The following is a 21259-nucleotide window of genomic DNA, read 5'->3' on the forward strand; positions in this document are numbered from 1 at the left end:
TAAAAATAATTCATTAATTTTAAATATATATATATATATATATATATATCAATTTTTATTTGTTTTAGCATTTTCACTTCGTTTATTTATAATATAATTTTTAATATAAATTATAATAGTTCATACAAGTTTATATGCAAGTGGATATTATAATATTTCTATTTTTATTTTAAGTGTTATCGTTTCATATGATTTTAAAGGAATATTTCATCAATGAGTAATAAGCATTTGCTACGTTGAATAAAAATAAATCGGATTGAATAAGGTAATTAGGAAGCGTGTTTACCACGAGTTTCGTAAAACTTTATAATTATTTGTATTGTTTGAACTCTTTTAATGTGGCCTTATGGCTTATTTTATTATTATTAATTTTTTATTTAATTCAAAAGATAATTATATAATATTAAAATTTTATACATGAATCGATGATATACTTTCTAAATAACATTGTTGGAAGGTGAAAAGATACCTTATTTAGATTTTGTCATTTTTCTATCCAATATATATAAAGTTTTTTCATCACAAAAAACGTAAATCAAACTAATGGGTTTAAGAAAGAGAAATCAAAATTTTTATAATTTGTTATTCTTGACAAAAAATTTATCTTGGAGATCAATTTCATGAATTAATATATTTTTTTATTATTTATTTTATAAGTGAAAAATCACAAAGTTTTAAGGAGATTTGGAAGGGTTATAATTATTTTGCATAAATTAAAAAAGTCCTAATAATTTAAATTCAAGAATCAGGGGTTATGATTGTTTTGCATGAATCAAAGATATCTTAATGGTTTAAATTTGGGAATTAACGTTATGATTATTTTGTATAAATTAAATAAATCTTAACCTCTATTACTAAATTATCTTTACAACAATGTCATTTGTTATTTTGAACAGCATAAAAGTTTTGAATAATAAATAATAAAAGCTTAAACTGCTATTAGCAAGGGATTAAAAATTAAATTTGTATATAACTCATAAACAAATGGAAGGTATAAATTTAAAGCTAATAAATTATTTTTGTTATATTATTCAAATATATTTTTACTTATTTTTCTTATTTTACGTAAGATCAAATAATGCAAAACTTTCATAATTTTACAATTAATTGTAATATGTTTGATTTATTTTTCAATAGTAAATCAAATATTAGAATTTTTTTTCCTGGCATTTTTTTTTCATCTCCTTAACATTTTTCCTATAACTAAATATAGAGAAATTGATCTTATCAAGGTTAATATATTATAAAAAAACTCAAAATTGAATAGAAATATATGTATTTTTAAATTATATTATTTTTTTAGAAGAGGAAATATAAGATAAATAAATTTTAAAAAGTATGTAAAAATAATTTATTAAATATAAATAAATATATATAAAATTTCATCAATGTTACATTTTCATAATTTTGTTTATTTATTATTTTTATTATATTTTCCTTCAAAATTATTGAAATCAGACATGACTTAAATTTATTTTTTCATTGTTGTCGTTTATTTATTCATTTTTTTCACCTTATATTTTCCAAAAACTAAAACGAGGGTTAATTATTTATTATTTTGACACCATTAAAACAATTAAATCGATAGACTTTAATTCTTGATAAGAGTATGAATTTGTTTTTTCTGCAATTCTTTTACATAGCGTGGTATAGTACTTATAGTCAATTTTAATTACTAAACACTTCCAAAATAATCTCATAACAAATAAAATTAATTTTTAAATATTAATAAATTCACAAACTCACCCACATATTGGGCTAGCGAGTTGGAAATGGGCTGGATTCGGATTACCAGGCTTGGGTTGGGACACTAGTTGTACCCAAGGTTAAATATGAGATTTTGATTACTAACCATGGTTAATTAATAGCAACTGATGGTAGAGTGGTAGGGTTAGGGTTCAAGCATCAACCTACATAAAGGGTTCCAACTCAGCGTAATCTCTACGCATCAGGCGGTGGCTGCGGATCGTTGCTCAGGTGAGTTTTCTTTTACGTTCCTGCGTTCAATAGGCAACCAAGCAGAGGCAAACCTTGTCAAACCATCCTTTTTCATTCGGCAATGAGTAGATCTGCTAATCTGTGATTCGATGTATATGACATTGGGATCTGATTGCATGTTGTTAGCTTTTCATTTTTGTAATTCCTTTTTGTAAGCTAGGGTCTGTGTAGTTTCCCTATATGTCGTTTTTGTCTCTTTCAAATTATAATAGATGTTCAGTGAAATTTTTTGTTGTGAATCTCGATCTCTGTCTTTGATTCTTATCGAGAGAGAACCGAAGTTGTGGTCAATTGTTTTCTATATCAGTTAATTTTGGGATTGAATTCAAAATCAATTACTACGAATCCGCAATAACTCGGCAGATAACCAAAGTAAGATGTCCAAATTCTTTAGGATTGATATTGCAAAACTAAGCTCAGCTCCAAATGTTTGGTTGGGGTGCAGTTCACTAATTCGGCAAGGGTGGGTTGGATTTGAGCTCCATGGTCTAATTTGTGGTGTACGGTGTCCACTTATATGTTTCATTCTTTCAAATTCATAACTACAGTTTCAGTGAACTAGATGAGGCCCATGGTGAAATGTTTAGCTAGTGTGCAATTCACGTAGTTTGCCTTGGTGGATTTGGGGTTGAGACCCAAATTCTGAAATTTTCATTCGCAATAACTTGAACAAGGTAGAAATTGGCTCCATTTATTTGATGGTTCATTTATCATGGAAACAATGATTATAAGGGACAATTTATTCTGATTGAACATGATGTATGTAGTTTGCATTATAATGGAACCAGGAACTTCTAATGTCTTGGAAATTCTATGATATTTATTAGTTTCAATATAGAAAATCGGAATGTGGTGCATAAGCAGTAAGTCTACCTGTTTAAATACTATCTCTTGTTATTAAACTATATAAAATAGAGAATGCATGAGACTTGAACCTACTCATATAAAGGTATAAAGGTATTCACATGTCCACCAATGTGCAAATATCTTTGCTTTTTATTTTTTATGCAAATTTTTATATATTTTTTATAGTGTGCAACCCCACATCTCAACTCCCCCTTCTTCCCTACCCCCCTCTTTTCCTCTTCTCCTCCTCTCATCTCTTTGTCCCCTTTTGCCCATTTGAAACCCCTTAGTAAGGTTTTGTATTCCTACTTGTAACAAGTGAAAGCAGGCCTTTGGCTGAGAGAGTGAAACATTTCTGTAGGCAATTCTGAAGCTTTTGCTTGGATGATATTTATAGACTGAATGTTGACAATCCAATATGAGCTGTGCTCAAGTTGTACACTTGCTTGACACTCTGATGTCCAAACTACGGTATTCAACTAACCTTTCTCTTTGCTGCACTTAACGTAGTGCTGTCTTCCCAATTTATATCTTTCCAATTTTTGAAATTCAACATCCAACTAGTCCAAAATAGTACCTTATTCCTCAATAATTCTCCTTCACATGTTTTTGTATGCTTATTGCTCTTCATGCCTTTTTTTTTTAAAGGAATCTGCACCTTTTAGTTTTCTTTTCTCCTGTGCATAATCAAACTCCCAGAATTTTCAAAGTTTATTTTTTCTTTGCAGGTAAATCGGTTAGCTTCCACAGTTAGTGCCGTACTTACAATGGCAGATGGTCATGAAACAGATAAGAACATTGAGATATGGAAGATCAAAAAGTTGATCAAGGCACTGGAAGCTGCTCGAGGCAACGGGACAAGCATGATTTCTCTTATCATGCCTCCGCGGGATCAAATATCAAGGGTTACTAAGATGCTGGGAGATGAGTTTGGCACAGCTTCAAACATTAAAAGCAGGGTGAATCGTCAATCTGTTTTGGGAGCAATCACATCTGCACAGCAAAGATTGAAGTTGTACAACAAGGTCCCTCCCAATGGGCTTGTGCTGTACACTGGTACTATTGTGACAGAAGATGGAAAGGAGAAGAAGGTGACTATTGACTTTGAGCCTTTTAGGCCTATAAATGCTTCCCTTTACCTATGTGACAACAAATTCCATACAGAAGCATTGAATGAACTTTTGGAATCTGATGACAAGTTTGGTTTTATTGTTATGGATGGAAATGGTACCCTCTTTGGCACATTAAGTGGCAATACTCGTGAGGTGCTTCATAAATTTACTGTTGACCTCCCAAAGAAACATGGAAGAGGTGGGCAATCAGCACTACGGTTTGCTCGTCTTCGAATGGAGAAGCGTCACAACTATGTGAGGAAGACAGCAGAGCTTGCTACACAATTTTTTATCAATCCTGCCACTAGCCAGCCCAATGTTGCAGGATTAATACTGGCTGGCTCAGCTGACTTCAAGACTGAGCTGAGTCAGTCCGACATGTTTGATCCCCGTCTTCAGGCCAAAATACTTAATGTAGTGGATGTTTCTTATGGAGGGGAGAATGGTTTCAATCAGGCAATCGAGTTGTCCTCAGAGATCTTATCCAATGTGAAGTTCATTCAGGAGAAGCGCTTGATTGGTAAATACTTTGAGGAGATCAGTCAGGACACTGGAAAGTATGTCTTTGGTGTGGAAGATACACTGAAAGCTTTGGAGATGGGTGCTGTTGAGATACTGATTGTGTGGGAGAATCTGGACATGAATAGGTATGTTCTTAAAAACAGCACCACAGGTGAGATTGTCATAAAACACTTGAACAAGGAACAAGAGGCTGATCAAAACACCTTCAGGGATTCAGCTACCTCTGCTGAATTGGAGGTTCAGGAAAAGATGTCATTGCTAGAGTGGTTTGCCAATGAGTACAAGCGCTTTGGTTGTACACTTGAGTTTGTCACCAACAAATCACAAGAGGGATCCCAGTTCTGCAGGGGCTTTGGTGGGATTGGTGGAATCCTCCGTTACCAGCTAGACATGCGATCATTTGATGAGCTTTCTGATGATGGAGAAAACTACGACGATTCTGAATAGCAATCAATCAACTGTTCCCCTGTGCTGGTGCAGATGGGGTCAAATGCCTGCACTGGTACGCGAGATGGGGGGCCTCTTGCTGCTGCTGCTATCTTGATGTCCAAAAAACTTTCATGGAGATATAATCAAGGTTTTTACCTTTGAACTCTCTCTCTCTCTCTCTCTAAAGATAGCATTTCATAGTATAGGAATACCCCTTTGATTTGGGATGTGTCTTGCACTTGTTGATGCCTGATGCAACCGGAGATCCCAGCTTTTCTGCATAAATATTATATATATATATGGCATAATGTTTTGAAAACTTCATCAAGAGCTTCCATGTCAACAGATTTTAAAGCCTTCTAAGATTTTTTGATAGGTTTTACTCATGTTGTTTGGTTTAATTTCTTGAAATGGTAAAAAACCTGTTTAATTTGTGAGTTTTTCATTTGGTTGATTTCGAAATTCACACATTCTTTCAAGCAACTCTCACAATTGAAGTTTAACCCCCAACCTGAATACATTCGGCTCTTAGTCAGGAAGCTTGGGTTAGAGATGAGGATTGGGTTGCTGTCTTGCTTGATTTGAATCCAGCTGGAGCATTATCCAATCTGCATGGGTTGCTGTCCAACATTTGACTGGCCTTGTTCTCTTTACCAGCTTTAGGAACTTAGGAAGCTTATATTTTTCATTCAAGGCTAATCCACCTTACTCATGATTATTCATTCCATGTGGATTTTGTGATGGAGCAGTTGGGAATGCCTGGATTTAAGAGCGCAATGAATGGCTTCTACTTTTTTGCTTGGAGGAGATAGTGTGAAAGCTTACTTTTCCTTTGCTTCAGTGGATGGCTTGGCTGGAACAAAAGATGCTGATACTTTGCAGCAGTTCTCTGGGAACCTTATCGGTTGGTTTATGGTGAACATCTACTATGGTTCTTCTCTCAGAAGAAGTTATGTGCATCCTTTAAGTATTTTGTTTCAAGTTTATGCAGGATTTCCCTGCTGAATATGTTATACTTATGAGTGGCATAACATAGATTGATGGCCCACTTTATTTGATGGACCATGGCTTGATATCTACCTTTGAATGCCGGTATTATAATGAAATAGCAAACTACTTTACCCTGAAACAACCTATGCCAAAAGGTATGTGCTATATTGTCTAAAACCATAAAAGCAAAGGGCATTTTTGAAAAAATGAAATGTTCTTTGCTTTGGAATCAAGGATTAAGATGTTTTACATGTGAATACGAGCTTTTTCTTGGCCTAACTCATTAAGTAATTCACATAGCGTAGTTTTGAGCAATTATTTTATTTGTACTTGACCCGTGTCCAACTAGTATGATATTGCTTTATGGGGCCTGTTTAGAATGCTGAGGTGATATGCCTGTAGGCCAGTCGAGACAATTAGTAATTTGTGAGGGTGCAACTTTCAGTGGAATCCGAGTCCCGAGGTTGTTATGGTTACTCCCTGTAGTTCTATTTTGTATTAGCAAATATTTCTATTAATAATAGATGAAAGAATATCGTGGGCTTAATATTATTATTATTCTTTCTTCCATAATCTAACAAAATAACTCTTTTATCATAAGCTTTTTAACGAATAATTTCATCTACATGGATTGTTTTTTTTTCACTATCCAATTCCAATAATATTACTGGCTTGTTTCTTCAAAAGCTTCAATGGAATATATTTTGACTCCATCCAAGAGTCCAGAAAAATTGTAAAATCAATCATGATTCTTCAGTACGATTGCACCGGGAAGTTTCAATCTTTGGTATCCAACTTTTTCATGAGCCTTCCTAGTGAAATGATTATTTGAAAATGTGTTTTTTTTTTTTTTTTTTCTCCTTATGTAACAAGTCCATGTTTTGATATTAGCTGCAGGGCCATATATGATATACGCGCAATCAACGAATGCTAGTTTAGGCTACAGGGATAAACTTATTGTGCAAGGTTCTTAATTAAATAAGTGAAAAATCTAAAATCGCTTATTTTTATTTTCCCTCGATAAAATTAAAATTATATCAAGAGGTGGCTTATTGCGGGATGTAACAATAACGACAGGGTGCAGAACATACAAGGAAAAATGAGTCTGGACCTTCTGAAATAACTGTCTAATTGTAGACTCCCTTAGTTTTGAATTCATCCTCATATCTTTAAAAATTTGTTTCGTATTTTTAAATTTTTTGTAATTCATCGCTTAAGACAAAAGCATCTGTCACGAGGTTAATGAGGAAAGGGTAAACACAATTATAATATTATTTTAGTTAATGACGAAGGGTTCACGAGAAATTTCAGTCTTCCTTCAGTGTTTTTTCAAGTTATATTGCATAAGGAAACTTTGTTCATATTTGAGAGGTGTTTTTGCAACAGTTTTGATTTTTTTTTCAATGTTTTGCATCACTAAAATTTATTTGAAAAATAAAAATATTTTTAGCATGTAGTTTTTTTTTTTTAATAGATATGCTTTAGAAGTAACATTTATATATAGTTCTTTATTTTTAGTTCTCCGTATTTATATAATTATTTTTTTAAATAATCTTAAAAATACAAATAAAAATAATTTGGAAAACATTATTTGACCTTTTTTTGCTTTTAAAAACAAAAAATTGTTTTATGTTTTTAAAAATAAAAATTGTTTTATGTTTTTATTTTATTTATTTATTTTTTGCTATTTGAAATTAGTTGAGGACTTAAAATTGAGGAGAATTAGGAAAATTAAACTTTATAGTGTAGAGGAGTGTGATTAACTTAAAGTTACAAAACTTTATCAATAAGTAGGATGTGGAAGTGAAAAAGACAAAAAGGGTGTTTTTTTTGTAAATCTATTTTATGTTTTCTTTATTATTATCCATTTTTCATCTTATTTTTTATCAAGCAAAATATTATTAATACCATCTTTAAAATTTAATAATAATATTATTATATAACCCTTATGGTTGTTTTTATTATTTGTTATTGTTATTGTTGAAAAACACTTGTATCGAAAACAATACAGAAAATATTTATATTAATATTTTAATATTGACATTGAAAATAATAAAGTGAATAATAATAATAATAATAGTAATAGTAGTAGGAGGAGATAGAATTAAAAAAAAAGTAGTAAGATATTCAAAAACTGAAAAGGATAATTTTGACATTTTTCTAATTTTCAAATTTCTTTATAAACATTTAAATAAATCTTATAAGTTGGGATGATTATTTATAACATGCAAATCAAAGAGTATTTTTATTTTTATTTTTACAAATAAAAGAGTATTTTATTTCAGAAGCAAATACCCATTTTTGATATATTTTCAACCCGTCCGGTTTCACCTCTTCTGTGCCAAACTAGCCGTGCACTGATCCAGAAACTCTCAAAAACTAGGGTTTGGTTCTCACCGAAGAAGCACAAAGTGATCGGCCATGGACAGTGCCTTCGCGAGCGCCTCTGCCATCAGCGATCAGAGGCAAAAGATCGAGCAGTACAAACTCATTCTTTCCTCGGTCATCACATCAAATGACATCGCACAGGCCAGGAAATTCATCGATCACAGTTAATTCTCCAACTCATTATTTTTTTCTTGCTTTGTTTGATGGTTTCAATTTCGAATTAACGTTCAATTATTTCCCCCCATTTTTTTTGGGAGTATAGTGTTATCGGACGACGTTCCTTTGGTGGTCTCGCGGCAACTTCTGCAAATATTCGCTCAAGAATTGGGGAGGCTGGAGCCGGAGGCCCAAAAGGAAATTGCTCATTATACACTTACTCAGATTCAGCCACGGTGTGTGTCATTTGAAGAACAGGTTGGCTGCAGATATTTATGTATGGATTTATTGGAGGATGATAAGCGCCTAGGGTTAGGGTTAGAGAATGATACTACTGCTCATGGAAGTCAAAAAAAAATTTTTTTTTTGGTTTTTTTGAGTGCATCAATCCATTATCAAATATTAATTGTGGAATAAAAAGTAATTAAGTAGTTATTATTGATATAATTTCCTTATTATTAAGTCACGTAAAGAAACCCTAAAATGTAGCTACCTAGTTGTTTGAATTAATTTTTGTGATTTTCATAATAAAACAAGTGGACTATGTCATATAGGTAGTCTTTTGTTATCCTGTTTTTCACATTCTAAGTTATTTCAGTGTCGATTTCATTGTTCATGTTAGTAGTTTGGATCCACACTATCAGATTATCACTTAGTTGGCATAAGTGCCTGAAGGGAATGGTGTTCCATTTATATTTTGTTGTTATGGTTCATCTTTGATACGTGAAAGTACTCATCTATTTGTATGAGTTGCAGGTGTTAGTTATCAGAGAGAAGCTTGCTGAGTTGTATGAGTCCGAGCAGCAGTGGTCAAAGGCAGCACAGATGCTCAGTGGCATTGATTTAGACTCCACAATGAGGTGTGGGAGCTGTCTTCTTTTATTTTGCTCATGAAACAAGGAAGATTTTTATACATCCTTGGCATAACACTGGGATATTTATTTTGTTTTATGATGTCTCCCCACCAGGGTTATTGATGATACATTCAGATTGTCGAAATGTGTCCAAATAGCTCGTCTATATCTTGAGGTATCGACTTTGTCTTTATGTAAATTTTAAACCAAGGAGTCTTTATTGATTATTCATGAATGTTTATTATGTATGTGAGAGTTCCTCAAGGAGTCTTGAGGAATGAGTACTGTTTTCCAGATGTTGCAATTCCTCAGCTAAGATGCCTGGATTGTATGTGCCTATTTGAATGAAAAATAGTTCATTAGTAGTTGGAGGATTTGCAATTGGGTGTAGAACCATGGAGAGTTATCTTTACTGTCCTATCGGAACATACTAAGCATGGATGGAATCATGTGCACTACAGATTATTTCACAAGGAAGTAGTTTCATGGGTGCTTGCTTTTCTATGCATTTCAATTTCAGACAAAAGTGGGTGTTTAGTAAGTGTGTAACATATTGTAAAGTGAATTATAGATTTTCACAACTGTTGACACGCTATACAACACAGGATGGGTAATTTTAGTTTTATGTATTTTCTATAGAGATAATTACTGGTTGGATGTGTAGGGGTTTGGATGAACAGGAATCATTGGATTTCTTACATCAATAACTTCTGATTATCTCTTCTAACTATCCTAAAGAAAGTTCAAGTTTATCTGGTTGTATTAATCTTGTCCTCATATTGGTTGGATTTTCAGTTGTGAAACCTGATGCCCTTTAAAATGCAGCATGTGTGTTCCTGTTTTTAATATGCTTGTTTTGTGGTTTTAATTCCATAATTGGGGATTTTAATATAAAAAATAATAGGAATTGCAACCTTCACCACTTTTTTGCTTCTTTGGCAGGATGATGATGCTGTTAATGCGGAAGCTTTTATTAATAAAGCCTCATTCTTGGTTAGCAACAGTCAGCATGAAGTATTGAATTTACAGTACAAGGTTGACACTGTTTGACAGTCAATTATGATAGTTGTGTTAAAATTTTGAATCTTTAGTGTATTAACTAATTTATTTTTAATACATCCCTTATTGTCAGGTTTGTTATGCTAGGATTTTAGATTTGAAGAGGAAGTTCTTGGAGGCAGCATTACGATATTATGACATATCCCAAATTGAGAAACGGCAAATAGGAGATGAGTATGTATATGAATTTTTACTGAAGTTCTTTGACAAGTGTTTTCTCTGTGAATTTATGGCATATTGCTTGGTGTATGGATCTAGGGATTCCTAATAGCTGATACCTACTGTAGAAAATCTCTTGACTTCCTACAGAATCTAATTTATTGCAATCTTTGCTGTTTCCCCCTCCCAACTATGTGTCCTCAGTATTGTTTATTGCTGGCAACCATTTGTTCATGTCATGGTTTTTGATCTCCGGTCACCTCAGTTGAATCGATTGGATTTCAAGAAATTGAATCTTAAATGAGTTACCTACCTGTTATTGATGCTCTGGTTGAATTTTAAATGATTTGCTTAATCATGCTTCATTGAACTTGCAATTATAATATTCAAACCTAGCATTGTATAGGCAAATATGGACTATATTAACTTATTAAGGAGGAAACCTTACAGGCAATGCAGACAGGGTTCTATACCTGCTTGCAGTGTCTTCTAATTTTTAAAGTTTTAAGAAATGAAAATGGACGATGCTGAAACTGAAGATATAACTTTGCTTCAAAACTGGGTGGCCCTTTCCAGATTTCCTCCATTATCACATGAAATCAGCCTAAATCCTCTCCTGAAAAAAGAGGAGTTTGTGCCCAGACATTTTTTGGCATCTCCAGGTATATGAGTCATGATATGTTAATTAAATTTGAAAATCCAACCGATCTGGTTTTTGAGTTGGTTTGAATATAGCAATGAGCCTACACAGAGTTGATGGCTGAGACTAGAAATGGATTACTCCTTCCACAGGTTGTGGCGGGGCATAGAATGTATGACCAAATGCTTATTGTCAGATAAGTTTGGTCCCCCATAGGAGAGAAACTTGACTTAGGGTTTTGGTGTTCTTTTTTTTTTTGATAGGCAAAAGCACAAATATATTAAAAAGGGAGCTTGAAAGGCAACCCAAAGTATACAGGGAGTATACAAGAGAAACCTAAAACAAGCAACAAAAACACAAACACTCACCGGCCCTCAACTAGAACCCAACCAATCCACAAAGGAAAACAAAGATAAAGGGCCTATACCTATAGAAGAATTAGCCCAGGATAAGAGGTTACAAACAAATGAGTTTTTCAATCTTTGAGTCGACAAAGCCTCGTTATCGAAGACTATCCTATTTCTTTCCTTCCAAATTGTCCAAAATAAACAAAGAGGAGCTGCCCGCCAAACCTTTCTATGATTCTTATCCTTGAAAGAGACATACCAACTTAATAGAATGTCTCTCACCGAAAACGGCAACACCCAATTGACCCCAAAAAGAGAAAGCAAAAGATCCCACAAAATCTTCGTCTTAGAGCAGTGAGCAAGAATATGGTTTATCGATTCCTCTTCAACGCAACACAAGCAACATCTATTGGCTAAGATCCAGCCCCTCCTCTTAAGCTGATCTTGAGTAAGGACCTTCTCCCAAGAAGCTTCCCAAGCAAAAAAGCTCACCTTTGAAGGAACATACGGACTCCAAATGATATTACCCGGAAACGAGACTGCACCGCTATGATCAAGGGACTTGTAAAGCGATTTTACAGTGAAAATCTCGTTTTTCGTCCCTCTCCACTGCATCCTATCCTCCCCATCAGCCTCCAGCCTCTTCCCTTGAATGGACGATAAGAGTCTCTCCACCTCCTCCACCTCCCAATCGTTGAAAGGTCTAAGGAAAAGTGGGGACCACCCTCCCACTTCCCCATTGGATCCCAATAGTCCGCAACCCACGCATCTTTAGACCCCGCTAAATCAAACAAAGAGGGGAAAGCCTCACAAAGGGGGGTATTCCCGCACCAAATATCTTTCCAAAACCTCACCCTTTTACCATCCCCCACCGAGAAGGATGCATTATTGTGCAAAAGCAACCCTTCCTTGCTGATTTCCTTCCAAAGCCCAACCCCATGGCCCTCTCTAGCCCCACAAGTGCTCCACCCTCCTCTTTCCACCCCATACTTCGTACTAATAATAATCTTCCAATATGAATCTCCTTCAACCGCATAACGCCAACTCCATTTGCACAAGAGGGCTCTATTAAGATTGGAAAGATTTCTAATCCCCAATCCACCCATCTTTTTATGAGTACAAACAACAGCCCACTTAACAAGATGGGGCCTCTTCTCCAACGCTCCCCCTCCCCAAAGAAAATCCCTTTGAATTTTCTCAAGTCTTAGCTTAACCACTCTTGGCATGCGCAATATTGACATAAGGTAAGTTGGCATGCCCGCCAAAGTACTCCGGATAAGGGTGAGTCTTCCTCCCTTAGAAATGAATTGCCTCTTCCACAAGGCAAGTTTCTTCCTCATCCGCTCTTCCACTCCGTCCCAAACCTTCACAGACTTATGTGAAGCTCCCAAAGGGAGTCCCAAATAGGTGGAAGGGAGAGATCCCACCTTGCAGCCCAGTTCAGCTGCCAGCAACTCAGCATTCTCCACACAACCCACCGGCAAAATCTCACTTTTGTTCAAATTAATGCGCAGTCCGGAGGTGGCTTCAAACCACATTAATAACCAACTTAGAAAAGCCAATTGCTCTTGAGAGTCATCACAGAAGACCAAAGTATTATCGGCAAACAGCAGGTGCGTAACTTGGATTCCGCCACCTTCCCTTCCCCCTACCCTACAGCCTGAGAGAAAGCCCCCTCTCACTGCTCTGTTGATGAGACTACTTAAGGCCTCCGTTCCTAAGACGAAAAGGTAAGGAGAGAGAGGATCTCCTTGCCTTAACCCCCTAGAACTCCGGAAAAAACCGGAAAGAGAACCATTGACCAAAACCGAAAACGAGGCAGTGGATATGCACCATCTAATCCACCCAATCCATTTCTCCCCAAAACCCATTCTTTGCATCACCGATATCAGAAAATCCCAATTAATCCGATCATAGGCCTTCTCTAAGTCCAATTTACACAAGATCCCACTTTCCTTTCTTTTCAGCACGGAATCTATGACCTCATTAGCAACTAATGAGGCATCAAGAATTTGCCTACCTTCAACAAAGGCATTTTGGGAGGAGGACACCACTTTACCCACAACCTTTTTCAATCTATTGGCTAAGACCTTAGCGAGCAGCTTGTAGAGACCCCCACCAAACTGATGGGTCTGAAATCACTCAAGTCTTCGGCCCCACTCTTCTTTGGGATTAAGACTAAGAAGGTGGTATTCAAGCTTCTTACGAATTTTCCCCTCTCATAAAACTCCTTGAAGAAACCCAAGACCTCATCTTTGACAAAATCCCAACTGAATTGCCAAAATGCTAGAGAGAAACCGTCCGGATCAGGGGCCTTGTCCCCATTCAGGTCTGAAAGAGCCAAAAACACCTCATCTCCAGAAAAGCTCTCCTCCAGCCTGGCTGCCTCTTCATCCCCAATGCTGTCAAACTCAATATTGTTGCAGCAAGGACGCCATCCTCCAGGATCTGATAAAAGTTCCTTGAAGGCCCTCACCACTCCCCTTTGAATGTCGTGCTCTTCTGAGATCCAGATGCCATTTATTTTTATCTTCTTCAAGCAGTTCCTCCTTCTGTTCGAATTTGCCATCTTGTGGAAGAATCCCGTGTTCTTATCGCCTTCCTTCAACCAAATTTCTCTCGATTTTTGTCTCCATGAAGTCTCCTCCATTAAAACCCATTTCTTAAATTCCTCCCTAGCCTCCTTTCTCGCCTCTAGCTCCTGCTCATTTAAAACTCTGAGATGCTCCTGATTATCCCAGTAGGATACTTTATCCAGAGCCAGCCCTTTGTTCACCCCCACTTTGCCAAAGACTTCCAAATTCCATTCCTTCAGCTTAATTTTCAGGGCCTTCAATTTCTCTGTCAAAATGAAGCTATAGGACCCACTATAATTAAATCCTTGCCACCAGCCCTTCAACAACTCCTTAAACCCCTCCTCCTTCAACCACATATTCTCGAACCGAAATGGAATTGGACCTCTCCTCGTTCCACCCCCGTCTAACAGGATTGGGAAGTGATCGGAAACCGGTCTTGGGAGAGTACACTGAGACGCCCCACTGAAGTGATTCTCCCAATCCTCCGAAATCAGAAACCGGTCCAGTCTGGACCTTGAAAGACCATTCAGCCCTCCACTCCACGTGAATAGCCCCCCATGGAGAGGCAAATCTTTTAAAGCCAACTCCTCAATCACCTCCGAAAATCTTCTCATAGACCCGGTCAATCTACCTTCTCTACTACGCTCATTAGGAAATCTGACCACGTTAAAATCCCCACCAATACACCAAGGGTCAGACCACAGCCCTCGAATGGCTCCTAGCTCTTCCCAAAACAACTCTCTATGCCGTTTCATAGTGGGTCCATAAACTCCCGTGAAGGTCCACAAGAAGCCATCTTCACAATTTTTAAAGCGACAGGAGACTGAGAAAAGACCCACCTCCATACCCATTAACTCCAGAACCCTGTTATCCCAAAACACTACTACCCCACCGGCTGCCCCCCTTGCACTCAAAGCACCCCAGCCCAAGAATCTTCCCACTCCAAGACTGTGAACAATTCCTTTGGACATGTCTTGAATTTTGGTCTCCTGAAGACACACCAAATCTGCTCTTTGTGACCTGATCAAAGCCTTAATAACTTTCCTTTTATCCCTATCGTTGGCCCCTCTTACATTCCAAGATATGATCTTTATCTTCATCTAAGGTTCGAGGTTCTGTCCCCACCATCTCTGCTCAGAGATTTCTCCTTTCTCGCCCCTTTATAGTTGATGGACCACTCTAATTTCTTCAACTCACGATCAAACTTTGTGGACCCCGAAATGTCTTTCTTAATGTTCTGCTCCCTTCTTCTCTTATTCCTTAGGAGCAAGTTCAGAATTTCTCCTTCAAATCCTTCCGTCGAAAAGCCCAGGAACTTGCTAAATCTCGCCAGGCAACTATCATCCCATCGACATCCTCTTCCTTCCAATTCTTGTAATAGTACCTCGAGCTCATCCCCCCTTCCTTCGTCACCTGAGGATCTCTCCCCCTCAAGGCCCATCTCCCCATTGCAACCATCTGCCATAGGGTTTTGGTGTTCTTGCTCTATGGCATTTACTTTTTTTTTTTTTCTGATGAGTAAAGCAACGGTGTCTTGCTCTATGGCATATTATGAATGCCTCTTTTCTCCTTGTATTGGTATTCTTGTTGAAATCAGATACCCACAAGGAGGAATTTGAATTTGATTGGGTTTTTTTATAGAGCTTTGTTCCCTCTATTTATTTTTGAAAATATAATGGCAATGATCATTTTGTGACATACATGTTGGACACTTGTTCTATCTCCCTCTTTTTATAGGATTTTATTTCTGTCCTTTTTTATAGGATTCTATTTCATTCCCTTTTTCTTTGTACTTGATAGCCTTATAGGCACTTAGATATTAGTTCATAGATTTTGCTAAAATATTTCATGTCAGGTTGATTGATGAGGAAGCATTGGAGCAAGCTCTATCTGCTGCTGTAACATGCACAATTTTGGCTGCTGCAGGTCCTCAACGTTCTCGTGTTCTGGCGACTTTGTATAAAGTGAATACCTTCTCGTGATTAATACAAGTCTGATACTCAAATTGTATTTTCAATTTGCATTTTTGTTGAAACATTTATTTGGTTCAGGATGAACGCTGCTCAAAGTTGAAGATTTATCCTATATTGCAAAAGGTTCTCTTTCTCTTTCTCTCTCTCTCTCACACACACTGAAGGCATATACACATTGTTCCTATGATGTGTTTAGATACTGTTCTCATGCTACAAATATCGGTTGACTTGTCATGCCCATCAAAAAAAATATCATGTATTTTCTCATATCTGCTTTTGTTTAAACCTTTGCTGTTTTCTTTATGGCAAGCCTAATATAGAATTTACCAGGTGTATTTGGAGAGAATTTTGAGAAAACCTGAAATCGATGCCTTCGCTGAAGAACTAAAAGCCCATCAGGTTCTAATAAGTTTGCTGTTTCAGTTTTCAGATCGTATATTTACAGAGTTCACCTTTTGTTGGATGTGACACCATGTCTTCACACCTTTCCTTTTCCAACAGAAAGCACTTTTACCAGACAATTTTACTGTGTTGGATCGTGCAATGATTGAGCATAATCTTTTGAGTGCAAGCAAGCTTTACACAAATATAAGGTTGGAGATATGCACAATTGATTGTCTTCCTTTAATTTCAAATTTTGCCCTATCTTACTAGAATTATCCATATTTATGCTAATAATTTTTTAATTCTTAACTGTATCTTTGCCATAGCTTTGATGAGCTAGGTACATTGCTGGGCATTGCTCCTCAGAAGGTACAATTCTATCTTGATGCCAAAGTTCTAAAATTGGATCACCTTTGTCTCTTTATTATTTTAACTTTTAAAAGATTTTTTATGCATTTCTATTTTCAGGCATGTTTGGCTATTGCATCAATAATGCCAGCCTACATGCATCCCCACGGTCCATATGTTGTTCATTGTCTATTATGTTATACTATCCCTATTCTGAGGGAAGGGCTTGGGAATACAATGCTTGTAACATACATTGTCTAAGATTTTGTGTGTCCTTTCACTTTGTTTTGTTGTGCTGATTCGATCTTTATCTATTTTTGGATCTAAACCACGAAAATGTTAGATTTTCCAGTACTCTTACAGAATGGAACCATTTTAGGATGGTTCTTTGATAGACCAGTTTGTACATGAGCAAAAAGATTGATTCTAACTGTTCAGATCTAGGATTAAATGTACGCTTTGATTGGTTATGTTTGTTTTGTTTCCTTCTAGCTCCTGTTTTGGATGGGTGGATGAGGTTCTTGAGCATGTGGTTCAAGTAATATTTCCTGGTATCATGATATTGATTGTCAATGACCATTTCCTTGTTCTTATGGATGGAAGCTAGTGAAATGTTAGACTTTTGAGTAATTTAACCTTGCACTGGTGAGTTATCTTGGAACACTTGGTGCATGATCAAAAACTGTTTTGTGTTAAAGTTGAGTTAATACACACTAGGGTTGCCTAGTGCTTGTTTTATTTCAAACTTCAATTTTTTCGACAGGTGGGTTTAGTTTGGTGAACATGTGGTCAGAGTAATATATCCTGATACGATGATATTGATTGTCAATGGTCATTGCCTAGTGGTCCAGTTTTAATGAAGGGTGTGCATATTGAGTATGGAGTTTCTGCAACCTAGTAGCACTATTACTTGTGACTGTGGCCTCTCTTTTAGGTTTTATATTCACATGGTTAATTATGAGAGGCTACTTGGTCACGCAAAACTGCCATCAGATGAGATTTGCATGTGTTCTTGAAGTTTATTTCCCTCTAGCATTCTAGACTGGGCTAATGTGCTCTTGGAAGCAAGTGAAGTACTCTAGAATACTAATTAAATGATGCCACAGTGTTGCCTTGGGGGTTAGGTTGGAGGCTTCACAACTCATGATGGTAGATAAGTAACTTTTGTATTGTCTTGTCTTGTGTTTTCATTCCTCCCGTTTTGATGACTTGAATTTTCTGTTATTTCTAGGTACTGGGGCTATTAGTGTGTGGAAGGGCCCCCCCAAGGCAAACTGTCTGGTTTTTACACTCACTCCCTATTTACTCTTGACCTCTCAAAACATAATCCAAAAAGCTTGAAACCTTCTGACTATTACTTGATCTGTTATTCTTTTCTCCTTCACTCAATAAAAGTTGAAGTTACTCTAGCTGAGAGGTGCTATGATGTCAAAACTGGGGGAGTTTTTGAAGTCCCATTCTAACATAGCTGAATGGGCACTTCAAGGGAATTAGTTCCCAATTTATCCTTGTGGAGTAAAAATTTCTTCCTAGCTCTACTCTTTTCCATTTTCTCTATGTACTGATTCTAAGCTCCATGGAGATCCACCCTTGTAAATCTTTTTGCTTATCTTGCTTGGTTCAAAGTATCCATAGGGACTGTTACAACTTGGTGGACTGTTACAACTTGGTGGAGGTTTATCCTTCTTGGTCATAGTTGTGACGAGTTCGAGATGTGAGTTGAGTATTGTGCTGTTCAATAACAATTCAATCGCAACTCTTAACATGAATTATTCGATTCGGCTAACTCGGGAGAGGACTTCAAGTCACAAGAATCTGACTTACATCCAATGCAATTAAGAGGCAAAAAAATAGAGAATCTTTGTATTTCTTGTAGATTACCCACATCAATTAAGAGAAAATATCTTAATCATGACTAAGAATAAGAAATTCAAAATGACTTATTTACAAACAATTATTAACTTGTTATCAATCATATTTTATTATTATTTTTTATATTGTGAAAATAATTTTTTTTCTCATTCAGCAAAGTACAGTTTCTATATCTTTTGATATATCAAAAAATATCTTTTGGTAATTGATATATCAAAAGATATATATATACACACATTTGCTTATAAAAAAAAAATCTTTTGATATATCAATTACCAAAATTTATTATTGGGTATAAAATTGATATAATTATGTATTAAGACTTTTTTATTTTTAATATTGTCATGAATCAATCTCAAATGTGATGGAATTTTTTTTAGTAGTTTGTCGAGTTCATCTAATTGTAATGGATTTTTTTATTAGTTTGTTGGGTTCATCTAATTGTAATTATTTTTCTGGAAATTTTCATTAATCTCAAATGTGATGGATTTTTTTTATTAGTTTGTCGAGTTCATCTAATTGTAATGGATTTTTTTTATTAGTTTGTTGGGTTCATCTAATTGTAATTATATTTCTGAAAATTTTCATTAATTTTTTATATTTTTTTAATTAATATATTATGCATACTTCCTAAGTCAGCTATCGATACTGCAACTTTGGACAATGATATCCCGTCCATATCCTTTATATACTAATCATCCCTTAGACCATGTTATCTTGTCCATATCCTTTATTTACTAATCTTCCCTTATACCCATCATGCAATTATGTTTTTTCCAAGACTAGAAGTAACATCATTTTTTATCTGCTTTCTCCCCGTATCTCTTTGCTGTAATTACTAACCCAACCTTGTACTTCTTGCAATTCCACTTTGTCCAAGACAAAGTAACATGATTTTTTTTATCCGCTTCTAACAAGATCTCTTTCACTCTCTCTCAAAGACATGCTATACTTTCCAGGTGCTCTCCTCTTTGATGTCATAAAAGAATAAATTCCATTTTTCACTTACAATATAGATTCTCTCTGTTGTCTGAGAGCCCCAGTGAATCTGAATCTTCCGGGTTAATATGTTCACTATTGTTTAAATACTTGGCTGGTTGTTTTTTACAGGCCGAGAAGATAGCGTCAAGAATGATTTATGAGGATAGAATGAGGGGATCTATTGATCAGGTGTGGATGACTATCTTGGTTTAGCTTTTGCTAAATTTTACTCTTGTCACCATTTATGGTGAAATGAGAATTTAGAAATCTTGGTTCCTAGGATTCGTTTAGATAAACTTCCTGTTTTTTGTTTTTCAAAATAGAAACTTCTGTATAAAAAGTAAAAACTCTTATAAAGTGTAACTTACCTTATATCCTTAAAAATTACTTCTAAAAATTTTAAAATTTGAGGTGGTAAAATTTTTTTAATATCTCAAAATTTTTAATCAGTTTTTTAAAACCAATACCTTTGGAGGTTACTACCTTTTTCTATTTTTGAAAACAAAAAATAAGAAGTGTATCCAGACAGATGCAGCTTTATGTTCCATATTTTTTTTACTGCAAGGTATGCTCCTGCAATAGGAGCCATACTCCACATTTGGAGGATTTTTTGGAGAGGTGGAATATGATTGAATTTATAATAGGGATTTATTGTGATTGAGAATAACACTGAAGAACATTATTTATATGAAAAAAAATTGTATATCAGGTGGAAGCTGTTATACATTTTGAGGATGACACTGAGGAGTTACAACAGTGGGATCAACAGGTAATTATCTGTCTTAAATGCATGCATCACATATGTCTGTCATAAATATCACATAGGGTACTAGCTCTTGAGTCCTGGCTCAAGTGGTAAAGGGTTGAGAGGGTTTGTGGGAGGTTCTAGGTTCCAAGTCGCAATGGGGACAAAAGGTATTGCCAATAAGCAAATATCAGCATTTAAGCACAATATTGGCCAGATTCTAATAAGATGAATGGCATTGACCTTTAATTTTTACTTGGCTCTTAGTTTTGCACTGACTGAACATTGCAGATTGTTGGCCTCTGCCAAGCTCTCAATGATGTTCTTGATAGCATGGCGAAGAAGGGCTTGTCAATTCCTGTCTGATCCACGTTGATGACAACAAAGCAGACAGACTTGCCGCTCAAATCACTCAACTACAGTTTTGCATGTTATTTTCTCAGCATTGGTTTATCTTGTCTACCTAGATCAGAAGTTATATGGCATCATCATGGCTTAACAAATGGCGACCTTTGCACTTGCCTCACCCCATGCTCGTATATCCTGTTCATGTTCATATTCTGCATTTTTGTATGATTGATTTAAGCTCATGGTCGGCAATGGCTTCCTGGTCTTCAAATTTAATATTTTTCTTGTATATTGTGAGCCAAGGGTTTGGTTGTTCTAATGATGTTACCTTCTATGTTTAATTTGATTCTATTGTTCAAGTGAACAAGGGCACATGTGCCCCTTGTTCAGCTTGTTAATTCAACTGGGTTTGTGCGATGTAGAATGGGCAATTCCAAAATTTTCCTTAAAAGGGGCTATCTCAGTAACTGAAAATCTTTCAACCTCAAGGGTTGCACCACGATGTGAATGACCATTATTACTTTTGGCCAAG

General features: G+C 35.8%; 2 protein-coding genes across 3 annotated transcripts; both read left to right on the top strand.

The window, feature by feature from the left end:
* The first annotated feature begins 1896 nt into the window (after positions 1-1896).
* Positions 1897-6036, top strand: LOC117906753 (eukaryotic peptide chain release factor subunit 1-3-like). 2 transcript variants are annotated; one of them, XM_034819925.1, is made up of 3 exons: positions 1897-1977; positions 3573-5055; positions 5657-6036. In XM_034819925.1, exon 2 carries the CDS (start codon positions 3612-3614, stop codon positions 4923-4925), a length of 1314 nt encoding a protein of 437 aa, XP_034675816.1. In that variant the 5' UTR covers positions 1897-1977; positions 3573-3611; the 3' UTR covers positions 4926-5055; positions 5657-6036. The 2 variants fall into 2 exon arrangements, with proteins under 2 accessions (XP_034675816.1, XP_034675817.1); XM_034819926.1 differs by lacking the exon at positions 1897-1977 and adding an exon at positions 2141-3315.
* Positions 6037-8217: 2181 nt separating this feature from the next.
* LOC117906901 (COP9 signalosome complex subunit 4) lies at positions 8218-21255 on the top strand. The gene is made up of 14 exons (XM_034820176.1): positions 8218-8448; positions 8548-8699; positions 9198-9301; positions 9410-9470; positions 10238-10330; positions 10428-10528; positions 15932-16040; positions 16128-16172; positions 16380-16448; positions 16551-16642; positions 16760-16802; positions 19764-19823; positions 20344-20403; positions 20671-21255. Exons 1-14 carry the CDS (start codon positions 8319-8321, stop codon positions 20743-20745), a joined length of 1194 nt encoding a protein of 397 aa, XP_034676067.1. The 5' UTR covers positions 8218-8318; the 3' UTR covers positions 20746-21255.
* The last annotated feature ends 4 nt before the right edge of the window (positions 21256-21259 follow it).

Source organism: Vitis riparia, chromosome 18 (genome assembly GCF_004353265.1).
Source record: "Vitis riparia cultivar Riparia Gloire de Montpellier isolate 1030 chromosome 18, EGFV_Vit.rip_1.0, whole genome shotgun sequence".
Lineage (NCBI taxonomy): Eukaryota > Viridiplantae > Streptophyta > Magnoliopsida > Vitales > Vitaceae > Vitis > Vitis riparia.